Source organism: Aptenodytes patagonicus, chromosome 25, assembly GCF_965638725.1.
Source record: "Aptenodytes patagonicus chromosome 25, bAptPat1.pri.cur, whole genome shotgun sequence".
In the NCBI taxonomy this organism is placed as follows: Eukaryota; Metazoa; Chordata; class Aves; order Sphenisciformes; family Spheniscidae; genus Aptenodytes; species Aptenodytes patagonicus.
The window spans coordinates 801682-819591 of NC_134973.1; the positions used below are offsets into that span (position 1 = coordinate 801682).

Consider the following 17910-nt stretch of genomic DNA (forward strand, 5'->3'; position numbering starts at 1 on the left):
GCACCGAGGTCCCCAATGCGCCCCATCACGGCAGGCTCCTCCATCCCCGCTCCGCACCGGGGCCCCATCCCGCCCCAACAGGCAGCCCAGCTCCCAGTGGGGCTGCGTGGGGGCTCCTAGTGCCGGCTGGGATTTGGGTCAGGACCCTCTGCCAGGTCTCCTGGCTAATCATCCTGCCCCCCCGCCCTCCCCACGCTGCCACCTGCCTCCCGCTCAGCACCCTTTTGGGTCACCCCTGCCGCCTCCCCGCCTGCCCAAGGCCTCTTAATGAACTAAAAAAGTGATAAATCCCTGGCCGAGCTGGTCACGTGAGGCCGGTGGCCCCCGGCCGCCCCCCGCCCCGACCCCCGCCTCCGGCCCCACCGCCCCAGTAAGCTGACGCAGCGTCTCTAAGCGTTAGCAGCTTTGCCCGCTAATAGGATTAGGGAGGTTTAAAACTGTCATTTGAGTGAACTAAACCCCCTGATACTCTGCATTGCACCTTCTTAACCAATTTGCCTTCAATTAGGGTAATTGGGAAACTAGCAAAGAAGTATAGCATTAATATTTTAAAGTGATGAAGCGATTACGGGCCTTGGACGAGGAAGCAAATCAATTTGCTATCTGCTCCTAAAAGGCAATTATAATCATTTGGCAAATAAGCCTGCTGGCCTCCCCCACCGTATGAGCCAACACCTTAAGGCGGTCAGCAGGGCCGGCGCCGCGCACACCGCCCAGCAAGCAATGCCGAAGCTGGGCAGCTGGGCAGCCCCCTGCTCCTAAAATCAGCCCTGGCACCCCGGGGACCGTGGGTCCCAGCACGGCAGCACCTCCCTGTGCCGCCTGGGCTGTGGGGGCACCCTGGGGGAAGCCACCGAGGGCCACCAGAGCAGGGGACCTGGCTCCTGCGCCCACCATGGTGGCTGGCATGGGCACAAGCGCCGGCCCCAGGCTAGTGGGAGCGGCAGGTCCAGGTGCCTGTTTGCATCCCTGGCCCTACGCGTCGTCCCTGTGCCCAGGGATGTCCCCAAACACCCCCAAAGGCTCTCCCCCCTGCACACCCCTGCTGCAGGTGGGGCCCTGGTAGCTCTGTATGGCATGGGGGTATCACCCTGTCCCCAGGGGCTGCGTGGCCCCCAGAGGCATATCACGCCATCCCTGGTGCGGGGATAGCCTGCCCCTGGGGTGGTGGCATGCTGTCCCCAGGGTGGTGGCATGCCATCCCCAAGACAGCATCACGCTATCCCCAGAACGGTGTCAGATGGGGCAGGCGAAGCTGCACAGCCCCTCCGGGAGGGACACCGAGATGGCCTCAGGGCCCAAACCGGGGCACAGAGGTGGCTGCGGGGTCCCCTCGGCAGCAGCTCTGGTGCAGAGGGCACAGACCTGCATGGGGCCAGCAGCCACCCAGCACGGGGGGGGGGGGGGGGGGTCCAAAAACCCTGCGGTGACATTTGCCATCCAAAAGGGGAACCACAGTGAGGAGAGGAAGGGAGTGGGAGGAAGCCGAGACGGCGGCTGGGGGCAGCAGCGTTTGCAGGTGGCAGGAAGAAGCTTTTGGGAGAAAGTAAAAGCGAGCAGAGAAAGAAAAGGCAAAACCTGCCCAGGGGGACGGGGGGGTCTGGGCAGCACGGAGCAACCCCCACCCAGAGCACCCCAGGACCCCCATCGTGATGTTCCCCTTGTCCCCCAGGCCAGGGTCCCCGGGTCGGCAGTGGGACGGGGGAGGAGAGGGATGGCATTTCTGCCCCCCAGCCTGGCTGCCTCTGCCCCACACGCCCATGGCCACGGGCAGCCCCCAGGGATGGTCCCCACAGCTGGACCCCGCAGCTGGTCCCCACAGGGTGTCCCCACGCCTGGTCCCCGTACTCAATCCCATGTCCATGGCTTGTACCCACGCCTGGTCCCATGGATGGTGCCCAATGCCTGCTCCCCGTGGCTGGTCCCCACACTTGGTCCCCCTGCCTGGTCCCTACCCCTGGTCCCTGTGGCTGTTCCCCACGCCTGGCCTCCACACCAGATCCCCAAGGCTGTTCAGGGTGCCTGGTCCTTATGGCTGGTCCCTACGCCCAGTCCTCACACCCGGCCCCCACATCCAGACTCCATAGCAGGTCCCCAGACCCCAGACCCGGTCCCCACACTTGGTTGTCACAGCTGGACCCCATGCCTGGTCCCTACCCCTGTGCCCATCGCTGGCTGTCACACCTGTCCCCACACCCGGTCCCCACGCAGGCAGGGTTCTGCAGGCAGCATCACCGGGAGCCTGCGGGGCCACACACGCCGTCGCTGGGGCCACCCCCAGGGCTCGCCATCCCCATCTGTGGGGGACGACATCCACCACCGCAGCATCCTCATCCCACTGAGGCTTGGGGCATCTGCCCCGGACCCCATCCCCGGGGCAGAGCCACGGCAGCCGAAGGAAATCCTCCCCCCTTCCCCCCATCACCCCGGCCTTTCTTCTCCGCTCCCCCTGTTTCTAATTCTTTTTCCTCGCCCGTAATGAGGGGATTACAAGGCAAACTCCAGCAGGACGCCTTTGTGGGGAGACAATCTGAGTGGGGAAGGCAGTTCGGGGCTTTGTCCGCCGCCACCCCCCCGGACCCGCGCTGGGGGGACATTTAGAGCAATTACTTGTCCAGAAAGTAACTGTCAATCATTCTTAAAGGGGAAGGCCTCCAATTAATAACCTCGTCTTAATCCTTTGGACTCATTTCCAATCTGCGGGGCCTTGGTGACATCTGCAACACTAAATAAAGATTCTCCCGAGCCTTAGCACGGCGGTTCTGTGACAAATAAGAAGACTAGAGGCAACTTTGGCTGCCAAAGCTGTGAGATTGGTGAGGTTGAGCCGCTTGTTTGGTTCCCAGGAGGGACCGGCAAAGTTAAATACTCCTGGAAAAGCCGAGTTGGGCCCAGCAGGTAACGCCGTTTTATTCCGATTCGGGAGGAAGCGCCGGGGGAAGAGGCTGAAAAAGGGAGCGGGTGTCCCCGGGGTGCGCCTGGGGCCGGGGCCGGGGCTGGCACCCTTCCCTGGGGGCTCGGGAGCGGGTGCCGGGTGCCTGTCAGCATCACTCGCACTGGTTTACACCTGGGGCTGGGGGGCAGGAGCCACCCACACTCCCCACCGCCCGTGCCGGCCGCTGCAAACAACCCATCCCAGGCGGCCGGAGCCCACGGGGCCGCATCCCGGCACCCAGATGGGCTTTCGAAGGCAAAAAAATGGGACCCAGCGAAAGCCAGGGCTGTCCCCGGGCTGTCCCCGCTGCATCCCCCGCTGCCAGGGGAGGCCACTTGTCCTCGCTGGTGCTCTGCTGCTTTCCGGCACCAGGGAAGCGACTTTTTTACCCGCTTCAACCAGGGCTCGATGCCGTTTCTGTTGCCTTTTGAGGTGTCTTTAATAACAGGCACCCCCTCCCCCCGGGCTGGCAGCCCCCACAGGAAAACCACGGGTCGGGGTGTCGAGTAGATGGGGGGAAAAAAACCCTCCTGAGGCTTCGGGTCCTTGCAGTTCCCAGCACAGTTTTAAAGCTTAAGGGCTTAAACCCAAAAAATGCCACCGGGATGACGGCGGCCACAGGAAAATGTCTGACGGGAGCAGGGAGGCGGCTCTCCCTGCCGCACCGTTTTTAGGCAGGATTCCCAGAACGCTGGCGGCAAAGGCTCGGGGCTCCTGGGGCCGGTCCCTGGAGGACGAGGACCACGGGGTGGCCGGTGCCAACATCCCTCAGCCCGACCCCACCAGGGTCCCCCCTTCTAAGCCCAGGGACATCCATGACCCTGACCAGGCTGAGGCGGAGCAGGATGGGGGTGTGTGGGGGACCTGCCCCTCACACCCCCCATCCCGCAGGGTCCGGTGCTGCCGGGTCACTCCTGCTTGGTTATTTTGCTGTTCTTCGCTTCATTCCTGCTTCCACGCCAGGGTTTGCTCTGCTTCCCGGGGGTTTTTGGCCTCCTTTGCTTTCAGATGGGGTTGGGGGGGGGGGGGGGTGTGGACGATGGGGGCTGCCCCCAGCCCTGTCCCTGACCTCCATCGCTGCATCTTGTGTCTGTCTCCCGCCATTGCCCCACCTCTTCTCTCCTCCCGCCTGCCCCATCTTGTCCCCAGCTCCCCCCCCCAGTGCCCTGCCTCACCCGTCCCCCCCAGTGCCATCTCACCCGTCCCCATTGCCCCAGCTCCCCCCCATTGCCCTGTGGCACCGCGGGACATGGCTGGGCAGGGCAGCTAGGGGGCCCTGATGGGGTGCTGGGTCCCCCAGGGGGTCTGTGCCCCAGGCGGGGGCTCTGGGTGCTCTGGGTGCTCACCCACTCTCCCCTCTCCTTGCAGGTGTGGAGCTGCGCAAATGAGAAGCGGGTGAGCAACAGCGGGATGGCGGCGGGGGACCCTGTCCCCTCCCCATGTCCCCAGCCCCAGGACATGCCACGATGCTCGCAGTGACAACGGGGCCCTTGCTCCTCCCAGCACCCACTCACCCATGCCTTGGGGCACCCCAGGGCACAGCACCCAGCACCCCTGCCCCAGCTCACGGCTCCCCCCGGGGCACCCCAAGACTGCAGCCCCCCTGCAGCAGCAGGGCCAGACCCGGATCCGGCCAGAGCCTCCGGGGCTACAGGACACCCCACGAGGGGCTGTGGGGCGTCTTGGGGGGCCAGCAGCTCCCAAAGTCACACACGCTGATGCCGTGTGCACACTGCATGCACAGCGCTGCACACGCACGGCACGTGCTGCACGCAGCGCCTGTGCGTGCACTCCACACGCTGCGCCTGCAACACACACTGTAAAGACTGTGCACTGCACACACTGCACGCACAGCCCCTGTGCATGCACTGCACTGCACATGCTACACAGCATGCACACGCCGCACACTCAGAGTGCATGCTCTGAGCACGCTGCAGAGGCAGCAGGCACAGCACCGACAGACACTGGGCACACACTGCACATGTTGGATGTGCTGCACATGCTGCACACATAGACACTGCAGATGCTGCACACCTGCACGCACAGTGTGCACTACACTGCACGGCGTGTGCTGCACGCTCTGCAGGTGCCTCCACTGCACACACTGTGTGCACTGCACACAAAGGCACCGTATGCACTGTGCAGACACTGCACACACGCTGCATGCACTGTGTCCCCACAGATACTGTGCACGGATTCATGCTGTGCCTACACGTTGTGCACGCCCTGCACACATTGCACACACTGCACTCCTTGTACAGACACTGAGCTGTGCATGCTGCACACTCACTGCACACACTGCACACATACGCTGTGCCCTGCATGCTGCAGGTGCAGACATTGCGTTGTGCATGCTGCACGCACGGCACACAGACACTGCGCCCTGGCCACTGCGCACTGCACCTGCACTGTACACACTGCACATGGTGGGTATGCAGCACAAACTGTCCTGCACACGAGCACCCACACTGCGCACATGCTTCACACATTCCACCCCACACCCAGTCCACTGCATGCGTGCCCTCCCGCTCCCCGCCGTGCGCACCCCTGTGCACACCCCGGGCACCCTGGGCACCTGCCCGCGCAGGCAGGCCTCACACGGCACACATCCCCGTACCCGCACAGACACACGCCTGCTGCAGACGCACTGCTCGCACCCACGCTGCCCACTGCGCGCACAGGCACTCACTGTGCACGCCATGCACAGACACCCCACACATCCACAGCCTGAGCAGCACCCGACACCCACCCCGCTGCATGCCGCCCTCTCAGGACAGCCATTTATTCCCTCACGGAATTAACCGACATTCCCTCTCCCTCCCCACAGCCATTTGGGCATTAGCCGAATTTTTGCCGGCAGCTCTGGGCGATGCAGCGCCTTCCCTTTGGCAGAAGTGCCCCAGGATTACGGCTTTCTGCCCCATTTCCATGTTTGCCTACATCCTTGCGGTAGAAAGGGACCCTTAATCCCCAGCAAATACTGCAGGAAGATTTCAGATGCCGGATAAAAAGCTTAAAGATGAAACGTTGCAAGGGTTGAAAATGCTTATAAGCGTGCAGAAAAAAGGTTATTAGCCGGGGGATGGCGCTGGGTCGCTCCAGCCGCGCTTGGGGACCAACATTGGGTCCTCCAGTGGTTCGGGGCGAGACTTGTAGCCCCTAGGGAAGAGAGGCTGGAGGAGAGGAGCTGGGCTGGAAGGAGGGAGCTGACCTGGGCTTGGTCCCCTCCACGCCAGGGCAGGGGAGAGGTCGGGTCGGGTCTCAGTGACAGTGCTTTCATAACATCCTCAGCTTTAGGTGAAATTTGACTTTTAGTTTTGGGTGGGCGCATTGGCCTCGTCGCATCTCACCGTGGAGCCAAGCGCAGGGTGCCCAGGGCACCATCCCCAGGAGCCCAGGTCAGTCCCCGGGATGCCGCGGCCCCGGGATAACACTGTGGCAGAAGAGAGGATTACACCTTTGTGTAACCTGTTTCTGGGGCCGCCCCATCCTCCCATCCATCCGTCCACTTGTCCGCCTGTCCCCGGCCTGGGGTTGCATGGGGAGGGTCCGATGTCCCCGCGCCCCAGCTAACCCGCGCGGTCCCCTCGCAGGCACCGCCATGTTCCTGAATAAGTGCGAGGGGGACCTGGGCGAGCTGCGGAAGCCGGGGAACGGTGAGGGCACCCTGCCGGCCGCCGCCGAGGAGGAGCAGCCCAAGAAGAAGCACCGGAGGAACCGCACCACTTTCACCACCTACCAGCTGCACGAGCTGGAGCGCGCCTTCGAGAAGTCCCACTACCCCGACGTCTACAGCCGCGAGGAGCTGGCCATGAAGGTCAACCTGCCAGAGGTCCGCGTGCAGGTAGGGAGGACGCCCTGTGGCCCCCGCACCCCGGCCCTATCCCCTGGGCAGTGAGAGAGGGACCACCCCAGTGCTGGAGAGCTTTGCTCTGCTCCCAGCTCCACTGCCGCCGCCTCGCTCCATGCCTCAGTTTCCCCATTGCTCGAGGCGGGAGCGGCATCTCCGCAGAGCCGGCTGCTGCTGCCAAAACCAGAGAGGAGATTTAATGGCTGAGCCTTGTTTGCCCGCAAGGTCCCAGTACAGCCCACGTGCCAGAGGCTCCGTTTGGGCAGGGAGATGGTTTTTAGAGATTTTTTTCCCCCGCTGGTGGTGGCTGCTCCCATCCCTCCAGCTGATCCCACTTAGAATCATAGAATCATAGAGTTGTTTAGGTTGGAAAAGACCCTTAAGATCATTGAGTCCAACCATTAACCTAGCACTGCCAAGTCCACCACTAAACCATGTCCCTAAGCGCCACATCTAAATGTCTTCTAAATACCCCCAGGGATGGTGACTCAACCCCTTCCCTGGGCAGCCTGTCCCAGTGCTTGACAACCCTTTTGGTGAAGAAATTTTCCCTCATGTCCAATCTAAACCTCCCCTGGTGCAACTTGAGGCCATTTCCTCTCGTCCTATCGCTTGTTACTTGGGAAAGAGACCGACCCCCACCTCGCTACAACCTCCTTTCAGGGAGTTGTAGAGAGCGTTAAGTCTCCCCTGAGCCTCCTTTTCTCCAGGCTGAACAACCCCAGTTCCCTCAGCCGCTCCTAAGGCTTGTTCTCCAGACCCTTCACCAGCTTCGTTGCTCTTCTTTGGACACGAAGTTTGCACCAGTATAGCCCACCAACAACTGTGACCAGCCCATGGGAGACATCCCCTTCTCAGCCCAGCCGTTCATCTTTACTCCTGCTTTGCGTCACGTGGCAGACGGCCTGTGCCCCGTGCTGCTTGCGAGCTCTGGGGACACAGGGACCAGTGCTCTAACAGGCAGCTCCCGTGGGGCAAGACATCACCGCTGGCCTCAGCTTGCCAGTCTCTCTCATTCCTGCTGGGTTTTGGTGCAACTGTGGCAGTTTGGCTTCTAAAAGCTTTTACCGAAGGGCTTTTGAAGGCCGGATAACATTATACCGAGGACTGTATGGGTGTTTGCGGGGCCAGGGTGCACGTTCATGTAAAGCAGCGAGGGCAGGGGCTGCACGGTGACACATCTCACCTTCCACCCCTCGGAGATGCCCTCAGTCTCTGGGGTTTGCGGGAGAGGTTTGGCAGAGGTGTGCAGTGTGCTGGGGTTTGCCGGAGCCCTGTGGGGCACCCCGCATGGGACACAACACACAGGGCACCCCACGCAGGATGAGATACCCCATACGGGATACCCCACCTGGAGCACCCCGTGTGGGGCACCCTGCATGGGGCACAGCACGTGGGACACCCCGCCTGGGGCACCCTGCGTAGGGCACAGCACATGGGGCACGCTGTGAGAGACTGGCTGGGCACAGTGGGGCTCACCCTGGCTCTCCCCTCGCAGGTCTGGTTCCAAAACCGACGAGCCAAGTGGAGGCGGCAGGAGAAGATGGAGGCCAGCTCCATGAAGCTCCACGACACCCCTGTGCTCTCCTTCAATCGTCCCCCCATGACGCCCAACGTGGGGCCCATGAGCAACTCCCTCCCGCTCGACCCATGGCTGACGTCCCCCATCTCCAGCGCCACCACAGTCCACAGCATCCCTGGCTTCATGGGAGCCCCTCAGGCCCTGCAGCCCCCCTACGGTGGGCACTCCTTCCTCAACACCCCCCCGCCGATGGCACAGGGCATGCAGCCCATGGCCCCCGCACCCTACCAGTGTGGCACCACCTTTGTGGACAAGTACCCGCTGGAGGAGGTGGACCAGAGGAGCTCCAGCATCGCCTCGCTCCGCATGAAAGCCAAGGAGCACATTCAGACCATTGACAAGACCTGGCAGCCCATTTGATGAACACTCCCCTCCCGCCCCGCCGGCCCCCGGATCCTGCCCCCAGCATTGGCTCAGCCCTGGGGTGGGCGAGGCAGGTGACGGTGGGATGCTCAGCAGGACCAAAGCCGGCACGGGGCAGGGATGCCGGTCTGCATCTTCCCCCTGCCGAGCCAGCACCGTCGGTGGCAGGGGAGTGAGCCGTGGCACTGGCAGGACCCCGCCACAGGGGAGCACCCCGGCAGCTGCCTGCAGCCCCTCTGCCTTGCTGAGGCACCAGCCTGGGCTGAGGATCCAGCCGAGGCTCAGGCATCCAGCCATGCCACCGGGCCACCCACCGCCCCCGGTCGGACACCTCCTTTCCCCACACCCCTTCCCCTTCCCATTATTATTTTTTTTTTTTTTTAACGCTGCAGATTTAAACAAAACCGAACAGAAAAACTCTAGTTTCATAGGGAGTACTTGGGGGGATTTTTTTAGCCGCATTGGGGTGCGACGCCAGTTGTGCCTGTAGATGCGCCGGCACCGAGAAGACAGTTGTATCGTGAGTAAAGAGATAAGCTGAACGACTGCCGCGTGCTGGAGTCGGGCACTGCCGGGGCCCTGCCCGCCGTGCTGCTTGTTAGCGGTGCCCCTCATTAGCACGCTGGGGCTGCGGAGCCTCTGCCGGGAAGGAGCTTTCCAAGGGGCCATGCGGGAGCATCATCCCCGGGCACCCTCCCACCCCGCTCCCTTGGGCTGTTGCATGTGGGGCTGGGGCCGGATCCAGGCACGGGTGACTTGATCCAGCCCCGGCTGCAGGCTGGGACCGGCTTTGTGCCGCGCCACGTCCTCGGTGGTCTGTCAAGGGGCATCTGCTTGGCCATCCCTTGGGGGCTGCGCCTGCCGCCCACCTGCCCTAATTGCTCCCCAGCAGTGCCCGCCCGGCCACATGTTGGCGGCACAAAGCTGCTGTAATTGTGCCAGCGGGAGGGTGGGTGGCCGCAGGACCCCCGTGGCCCCTGGATGGGGCTGGCGAGAGGAAGGGGCCGGCCAGGAGCCCTGGGGTCCCCACGGTGGGGGGTGGCGGGCTGCGCCAAGGCTGGTTTACCCCTTGCCAGCAGTTCCTGCCAGGTGGGAGCAGGGTGGTGGTGGCAAGGTGCCACATCTCAAGGGGTCCCCGGCGTGGCTCTGCAGCCCCAGGGGGACCCTGCCTGCCCGCCCACCGGGGCTCAGGGCACAGCCAGCGTCACCAGCACCCTCACGGTAGCGGCAAGGGCCAGAACAGCTCCGGTGGAGATGGCTGAGCCCGCAGTGGCTCTGAGGTGCTGAAGTACAGCTGGGACAGCAAGAGACGGGGGCTCAGCCCTGGGTGAGCAGGTGCCCCAGGTCCCTGGGATGTCCTGGTGTGCCTCAGGTCCCTGGGGTGCCCTGGATCCCTGGGGAAGCGAGGCGAGCACGGACCTACCCCCCCACCAAAACAAGATGTTTCCACAGAAAATCTTCCCACTTCGGACCCGACGACAGCCACAAACAGGGGCTTTGCTGGGGCAGCCCCATCCCCACTGTGTCCCCCGCATCCCTGCACGGGCCAGACCCCACTCAGTGCCAGCACCCCCAGCTGTAGCCCCCTCACCCCAGGGGATCTCACCCCAATCCAACAGCCCCAGGGCCGGACTCTGACGTCCCCACAGACCCGGGGTCAGGTGGGACCGGCCGGGATGCCACAGGGCCAGGCAAGGCACTGACCCCGGCAAGACCCTTCTCCTTGTCCCTCGTCCCCCGGCTGCTGCTGCTCGTCTGCTTCGTTAGTGACAATTAAACTTTTAACAACCCATTAAATGCATAATCGATGCTCCTCCAGCTTCCCAGCCCGGCTAATGGGCCGGGGCCGAGATGAAGCAGCCCCGGCAGAGGCGTGCTCCGGCAGGGAGATAATGAAGCAACGGCCGCGGAAGTAATGGGGTTTGATCTGGGGGAAGGGACGCGCTCAATGGGGGCTGCGCTTTTCACATGACATAATTGCCGAGGCTGGCGCCAGCCCGGGGCACCCCTCGGCCTCCCGAGCGCCAACAAAAGCCGGCTGGCGCGGAGAGTGGGAGGCTCAGCACCCCCCGACCCGTTTGATCGGAGCCTAATTGGGGCGAGGGTGCTCCCCGCCCCCCCCCCCCCCCAGTCTTGCAACTGCCACCCAAAAGCGAGGGTGTGGAGAGGCTGCGGGATGAGGATGCATCTCCCTGGGTCCCTGGGGCTGGTGGGTTATGCGAATTATTTAAATGAGCTAATTTGCATGGGGTGGCACTGGCGCATCCCAGAGCATCGTGGTGGGGGATGTTGGGGTACACTCGCAGGAGGGGTCAGTTGCCAGTTCCCTCCCATGGGTGCCCCGCTGCCACGCTGTGCTTAGTGCAGAAAAGGCAATACTTCTGGCCCAAAAAAATGCCATTTAAATGCAGGAAAGCCGTAGGAGCGCTGAGCTGCCTGCCCTTCCCTCTTTATTGGTGCTTTCCCTGGTTGAGACCTGGTGGAGCACGCCCCGCATCATCTGTGGCCTGGGGGCACGTGGGGCCACATTTGGGAAAAATCCAAGCAAAAAGGCATTTCCCCCCCCCCCCAGATCCCAATCCTGTCCTGAAATCGCTCGCTGCCCAGATGGGGCCAGCACAGCCCTGTGCCTGGGGTTGTACTGGGAGGACTGGGTGCTACTGGGAGCGCTGGGGGCACTGGAGGGTTCTCCCAGCCCCTCGCAGCAGAGCAGGAGCCCTCCCGCTCCCACCCCCTCTAATCCCCTCCCGTGGGATTTGCCCCCTAAGCTGCTTATTTCTCTCTATTTTCCCTAGGCCTGAACGAACCCAAGCCTGCCCCAGCACGACGCCTCGCGCCAGCTGAGCTGTGGGGTCTGGGCACTCTGCCCCCCGGGCTGCCGGCCGGTGTCCTGGCATGTGGGGCTGGCACTGTCTTGGAATATGGGGCTGGCACTGCCATGCCAGGGGACATGGGGCTGGCACTGCCCTGGCACGTGGCAGTGGCACTGTCCCGGCATATGGGGCTGGCAGTGCCATGCCAGGGGATGCGGGGCTGGCACTGCCTGTACCTGCGGTGGCAGTGCCGTGTACACGGGGCAGCACCAAGCTGCAGTCCTCTGCGCCAATGGTCCCAGATGTGCCACGCAGCAAGCCCCACAACCCCTGGCACAGGCCAGGATGAGACTCACCACTTCATGGCACCCGCCTCCACGCATGTCACCTCCATTCCCTCCAGACCCCGGCCCCCCAGCAGGACAGACATGGTCCCAGGGGACTGCGGTGACAAGGGGGGCCGCGCTGTCCCTCTACAGGGCGTGGGAGCCAGGGACCTCGGGGCTCAGGTTCTCCTCGGGGGTGTTGACCCAGGAGCTCCCCGCTGCCCCCCAGCTCCCGGGGGGGGAGGGGGAGAGGGAGCTGCCAGGTGGTGAGGGGGAGGCCGCCAGCCGCAGGTTGAGTTTGGCGATGAGCGGCTTCCCCACGCTCACCGTCCGCCTCTCCTCCACAAAGTCATCCATGCCGCGGTAGCGGTATTGCAGGCAGATGGTGAACACCAGCTCCTGCTGTGGGGGCACCGGCAGTGTGGGCACCCATCCTGGGCCGCGGCCGCGGTGTGCTCCTGGCACCGGTCCCCCACCCGGTGCAGCTCTTACCCGCAGTTTCTGCAAGCCGCAGAGCCGGCTGTAGAGGCAGCAGGAGGGGCAGCCAAGGCTCCAGGTGGGCGCCAGCGGGCTGCCCATCTCCTCCGGGCTCTCCTTGTTGGTGCACTTGAGGTCCACGTCCAGCTCCTGCCACGGACGGCATCCAGCCGTGGAAACCACCATGGGCCCCCCCACCCTATTCCCCAGCATCGCCCCGGCGTGGGCTTCAGCAACCTGCTCCCACCTCTGGTATGTCGGTGATCTTGGCCTCGCACTTGGCGATGTCCTCGGGGGTGGCCACCACGCGGGTGTAGATGATCATAATGTTGGAGAACTCAGCGGCGAAGCCCAGCTGGACGGTGACGCCACAGTCAAAGCGGAGGTGCCGGCTCTCCGGCAGGACTGGGGGGGTGACAGTGAGCACGGGGCTGGGACCTGCAGGTGCTCGGGGTCAGAGCTGCACCTGCAGGTGAGGTGACCGCCAGTGTCACCCCCAAGCGGGGATGCTGACATGATGCTCCTGCCACCGGGCTGGTGGCTCTGTGCCGGTGGTTTCTCTCCTCCAGGGTGGGAGGAACCCGGCAGGTGCTGCCCACTGCCTCTCACTGTGACTCAGCGCTGTCCCCCCGCTGGGTGCCAGGTCCGGACGGGGTGGCCGCGACTCTCACCATGAGCCTTGGCCCACTGCAGGTTCCTGGCGGAGGACTCGTCCTGGCCCGAGGGGCAGATGGGGTCCGTCAGAGCTCGTCTCTCCGAGAGGTTGCTGCGGAGCTCCAGCGCCTGCCGGCCCCGCGTGATCTCCAGCGTGCCCATGTCTGGGGGGGGCACAGGGGGTTGGCGGGGGCCGCCAGGGAGGTTGCTGTTCCCTGCTGCTCCCCACTCACCCTCGGCCACCTTGTCCAGCAGCACCGTAATCTTCTCATCCTCCAGCAGCCAGTGCTTGAGGAAGGTGACGAAGACACCATTGGAGAGCTCGCCCTGGCTCAGCTCGTAGGCTTCAGCGTCCGCGCACCTGTGAGGATGGGGCAGTGGTCAGCTCCGTCGTGGGCTCTGTTGCTCCCCCAGGAACCAGCCCGCACTGGGGCAAAAGCCCTGGGGAAGCCAGAGCTGGGTGCCCACGGCTCTACCTGCTCCCATCAACCCATCCGGCCACTGTGCCGGGGAGAGGTGGAAGCCGCCGCCAGATCCTAGATGCTTAAAGCATCATCAGCCTAAATCCCTGTGCTCCGGAGGAGCCTCGGGGCTTAATCCCCTCAGGTGCTGCCCGAAGCCAAGCAGTGCCATGGGCACCTCCCTGCCCTGTAAGGGACTGGGGGCTGCCGCTCACCCACCACCTCCAGCATTGACCAGAGGGAGCGACGCTGCTGATACATGGGGCGGGGAAAGACGCGGGTGCAAATGGGGCTGAGCCCTGGCAGGGGGCTGAGCCCTGGCCCCACTCTGAGCCAGGGAGGGAGACTCAGCCCCACTGCCTGCGCCAGGGGATGGCGGGGAGGGGACCCACGTGGCATAGCCGAAGACGATGTTGGCTGTGACCTGCAGCGCCCCGACCTGTGGGATGATGTCGTCGTTGAGGTTCCTGCGAGAGAAGTGCCGCTGGGCAGAGCCGGGACCTGCCGCCCCCTCAAAACCCACCCCAAGGCACCCCAGACCCCGGGGGCTGCCCTGTGCCCTTCTGCCCACCCATCGTGGCATATGCCGGCTCAACTGGGGCAGTGATGCTTTGGGGCATCCAGACAAAGCCAACGGGTTTGGATGGGACCCCAGGGGTGCCCCACTCCGCTCCCATGGGGAACCAGCACCCACAGGCACCCCCGTGCCAGGGCCTCCCGGCAGCTTGTCCCTAGGCTGGTGGCTGGGACCGGGTCACCTCTTGCGGCACATGTCGAGCAGGAAGATGTTGAGGCCGGTGTGGCGCTGCTGCATGCTCTGCAGCACCCGCTGCACGCACAGGCAGTGGGCCGAGGTGTAGGAGCTGGGCGCGTCGATGGGCACCATGAAGCTGTTGCCAAAATTTTCATAGCCGTGCCCGGCGTAGTAGAGCAAACCTGCCGGGAGGGGCGGAGAGCAGGTGACATCCCTTGACCTGCCGGTGCCCACTTCTTGCCCAGCCACCCTCCAAGACCCCGCCAGCACAAAACCACCCGGTTCCCCCTGGCTGGAGCCGCCCCGGCGGGTGCCACCACACCGTATACGCCCTTGTCGAGGAGGAGGAGGAACTCGTTGACAGCCATCTGCATCTCAGCCTTGCACAGGTCCAGCAGCGAGACCACCTTGAAGTCGAGTTGGCGGAGGAGGGCGCTGAGGGCATGCACGTCCACCATGGGCGCCTTCAGCTGCTTGTGGTGCAGGTAGTGCATGTTGCCGATCAGCAGGGCCACTTTGTCGGTGGCTGCCAGGACGGGAGAGGGAGGCGCTGGGGACGGAGCGGGACACTCCTGCTGTCCCCGCTACCTTCAGCCCACAGAGGTGACACCCGGCTGTGGCCGGTGTCACTGTCCCCGGGTAGTGGGATGCCCTGTGGTGTCCCTGCCTTGCTGCTCCACTCTCCCTGGCGTGCTGCACCCAAAGCACCCCTGGCCGAGCGGGGCCTCGTGGGGTGACACTGGTGACACTGGTGATGGTCACAGCCACACAGGGCCACCCACCCCTCCTGGACAGGCTCTTACCATACAGCTGGCCAGGGCTGCCGTGCTCCGGGGAGCCTGGAAAGAGAGAAACGCCGTGCCACGGCCCCACAGTGCCCAGGGAGTGCAGTGGGCAGAGCAGTGGGGACCTGCCCACCTACCTCCATCCCCCTCCTGCCAGGAGCCTCCGGAGGCGAAGAGCCGCGGGCCTGCAGCGAAGGGGGGAGTCAGGGAGCCCCGTGCGTGGCAGCACCTGCCAGCGCAGGCTGGAGTCCCCCAGAACCATGGGGCAGCCGTGGAAAGGCTTTACGGGGGAGGCAGAGCAGAGCCAGGACACCCCACGCAGGGTAGGGGGCCATGGAGGCTTGTCCGGGGCCCTCACCGATCTCCACATCCACTTCCCGGCTCCACACCTCATGGAAGAGGTTGAACACACGGCAGGAGTAGCTGCCCCGCTCAGCCGTCGTCACCAGCTTCACCTGCCGGCGGGACGGAGTGGGCGGCTGGGGCGGTGGCATGCTGTGCTGTGCTGTGCCGTGCCGTGCCGCACCATGCCGCACTATGCCACACCGGGGGTCCTGCCATACCTGGAGCTGGGGCGCCTGCGCACCCTCCACAGGGCACCGGTTCCTGAACCACTGGTACTGGGGCGGGGGGTTGCCGATGGCTCTGCACTCCAGTGTCAGCGTGTCCCCCTCGGCCAGACGGCACGGCCGCGGCTGCTGCAGGATCTGCAGCCCCTCCATGGTCAGGCAGTAACCGCTGGCTGCAGGGGGGGACGGGGCGGAAAATCTGGCACCCAGCCATGGCAGGGCTCCCCCGAACTGCCCCCGGGCCCCAGGTCCCTCACCCACAGGCCCTGGCACCCACTGGTGGCATGAGCCAGTGGGCACAAGGAGGACACAGGACATTTGGCTCCTCTGTGGGAACCGTCACCCCAGCAAGCCCAGAGACCCTCACGGCTGAGGCAAGGCGCAACATGGCAAGCGATGCCCTACGGGAGCCGCCCCACTCCCGATGGGGTGAGCAATGCCCTACAGGAGCCACCCTGGTCCCGACGGGACAAGCGGTGCCCCATGGGGGCCAGTCTGGGGACGCAGATCTTGGGGCCCACCTGAGCTGGGGCTGCTGCTCTTCTCCACCTGGACGTGGGCCCACCTGGAGAAGGTGAAGGCGGCCCCGCAGTTCACCCGGCAGATGTACCACTCGGGCTGGCCCGGCAGGGCAGCTGTGTCAACCACCAGCTCCGGGGCCGTGGCTCCGGGCACCTACGAGACAGGAGGGGGCCAAGGAGTTGGGGGCTCCCTCCCACCCGTCTGGGTGCCCTCGCCATGGATGGGGCCCAGGGGCCCTGCTCAACATGGCACAGCAGGACCTCACCTCATGCTTCCCACAGAACCACTGGTACGCGAGCCCCAGCGGGCCCGTTGCCCAGCAGGTCAGGGACACCCGCATCCCCTCTGTCACCACCTGCGACTCCGGCTGCACCGTGATGCGGATCATGTCCCGGACTGCAGGAAAGGAGAGACCAGCCTGGGCTGGCTGAGACCCCCGTCCCGCACCATCCCACCACATCCAATTCCATCCTGTCCTGTCCCATCATACCCTGTCCCACCCCCGCCCACAACAGCCTGCCCTCTCCCGTCCCACCCCAACCTATCACACCATGTCCCAACCCACCACTCTGTCCTGTCCCAACCATCTCACCCTATCTTGTCCCATTCAGTGCCATCCCACCCACCCACCCCATCTCATCCTGTTCCATCCTATCCCACCCCACTCTGCTCCATCCCATCCCATCCCATCCCATCCCATCCCATTTGTCCCATCATACCCTGTCCCATCCCAGTCCACCCTCTTCCATCCCATCCCTTCTTGTCCCATCACAACCTGTCTAATCCTGTCCCGTCCCATCCCATCTGGTCCCATCACAGCCTGTCCCCCCCCCTCCATGCCATCACACCACATCCCATCCTATCTCACCCTACTGCATCCATCCCATCCCACCCCACCCTGCCCAGGGCCCCACTACCCAGAGCGAGACCACCAGCAGGAAGAGCTGCTCCTCATCTCCCCGTGCCTTCTTTCTGCTGAGCCCCTGTCCCCCAGTGCCCCTCTCCAGGCCCCGTGGGACCCCACTGTCCATCCCTACCGGCACTGCTGAGGACCTGGCAGGCCTGCGTGTGCCCCATCCTCTCCAGGCAGCCCAGCAGGTATTTGAGGGTGCAGTCACGCTCAGCCAGAAGCTGCAGGAGGCACTGCGTGGGGCTGCCGCGGGGCTCCAGCACCTTCAGCGAGCACATCTCCAGCTCCTCTGCACTGCAAGGTGCCCACAGCGCTCAGCGCCGCAGCCCATCTCCCACCTGGGGAGGACGCGGACCCCCGCCGGGGGACTCGGCAGTGCCCGCAGCCCAGGCTGCGGCCACGATGGCATGGCCGGGGGGACCCACGTGCCCCTCGCTCAGCCCATGGCAGGGATGTGCCCATGTGCGTTTTGTTACCCAGTGGGGGATGGACCCCTGGAGATGCCCCTCCACCTTTACCTGCACTTGAAGCGTTTCTCCGCCCCGGCCACCTCAGCCAGCTTGCGCCAGCCCCGGCTGGTGTTATCCAGGAGCTTGCAGAGCTGGGCCACCACCTCCTCACCCAGCGAGCCGACGGGCATGCTCCAGTCCCCCATCCTGTCCCAGCCCCACCACCGCCTGCATGGGGACACGGAGGGGACGAGCCATCAGCGGGTGATGGGGTGACAGGCGCCTGCACACCTCTGGACACCGCCTGGCGCTGCTCCAGCTGGGGACAGGGTGGCTCAGGAAGGAGAGCACCAGCACGAGCTCGCCAGCGTTGGGTCACGTCCCCGCAGGAGCCCAGGAGGGTTTTGGCCTCCTTGGGGAGGTGCTGGGAGCTGGCCAGGCAGTGCTTCTGGATCCGGCC

The 17910-nt window shown here is 64.5% G+C and overlaps 2 protein-coding genes across 2 annotated transcripts; one reads left to right on the plus strand and one right to left on the minus strand.

Moving 5' to 3' along the window:
- Window positions 1-6536: 6536 nt before the first annotated feature.
- RAX2 (retina and anterior neural fold homeobox 2) lies at window positions 6537-8727 on the plus strand. Its single transcript, XM_076359476.1, has 2 exons — window positions 6537-6779; window positions 8284-8727. The coding sequence occupies exons 1-2, from the start codon at window positions 6537-6539 to the stop codon at window positions 8725-8727; spliced, it is 687 nt and encodes a 228-aa protein (XP_076215591.1).
- Window positions 8728-11963: 3236 nt separating this feature from the next.
- Window positions 11964-17662, minus strand: LOC143170736 (mucosa-associated lymphoid tissue lymphoma translocation protein 1-like). The gene is given in 17 exon segments (XM_076359266.1): window positions 11964-12271; window positions 12362-12496; window positions 12594-12751; window positions 13018-13164; window positions 13234-13361; window positions 13854-13928; window positions 14220-14397; window positions 14538-14741; window positions 15019-15054; window positions 15138-15185; window positions 15359-15455; window positions 15564-15656; window positions 15658-15749; window positions 16097-16244; window positions 16357-16487; window positions 17129-17295; window positions 17520-17662. Coding segments are annotated over 17 exon segments (2229 nt in total). The 5' UTR covers window positions 17657-17662; the 3' UTR covers window positions 11964-12016.
- Window positions 17663-17910: the final 248 nt, after the last annotated feature.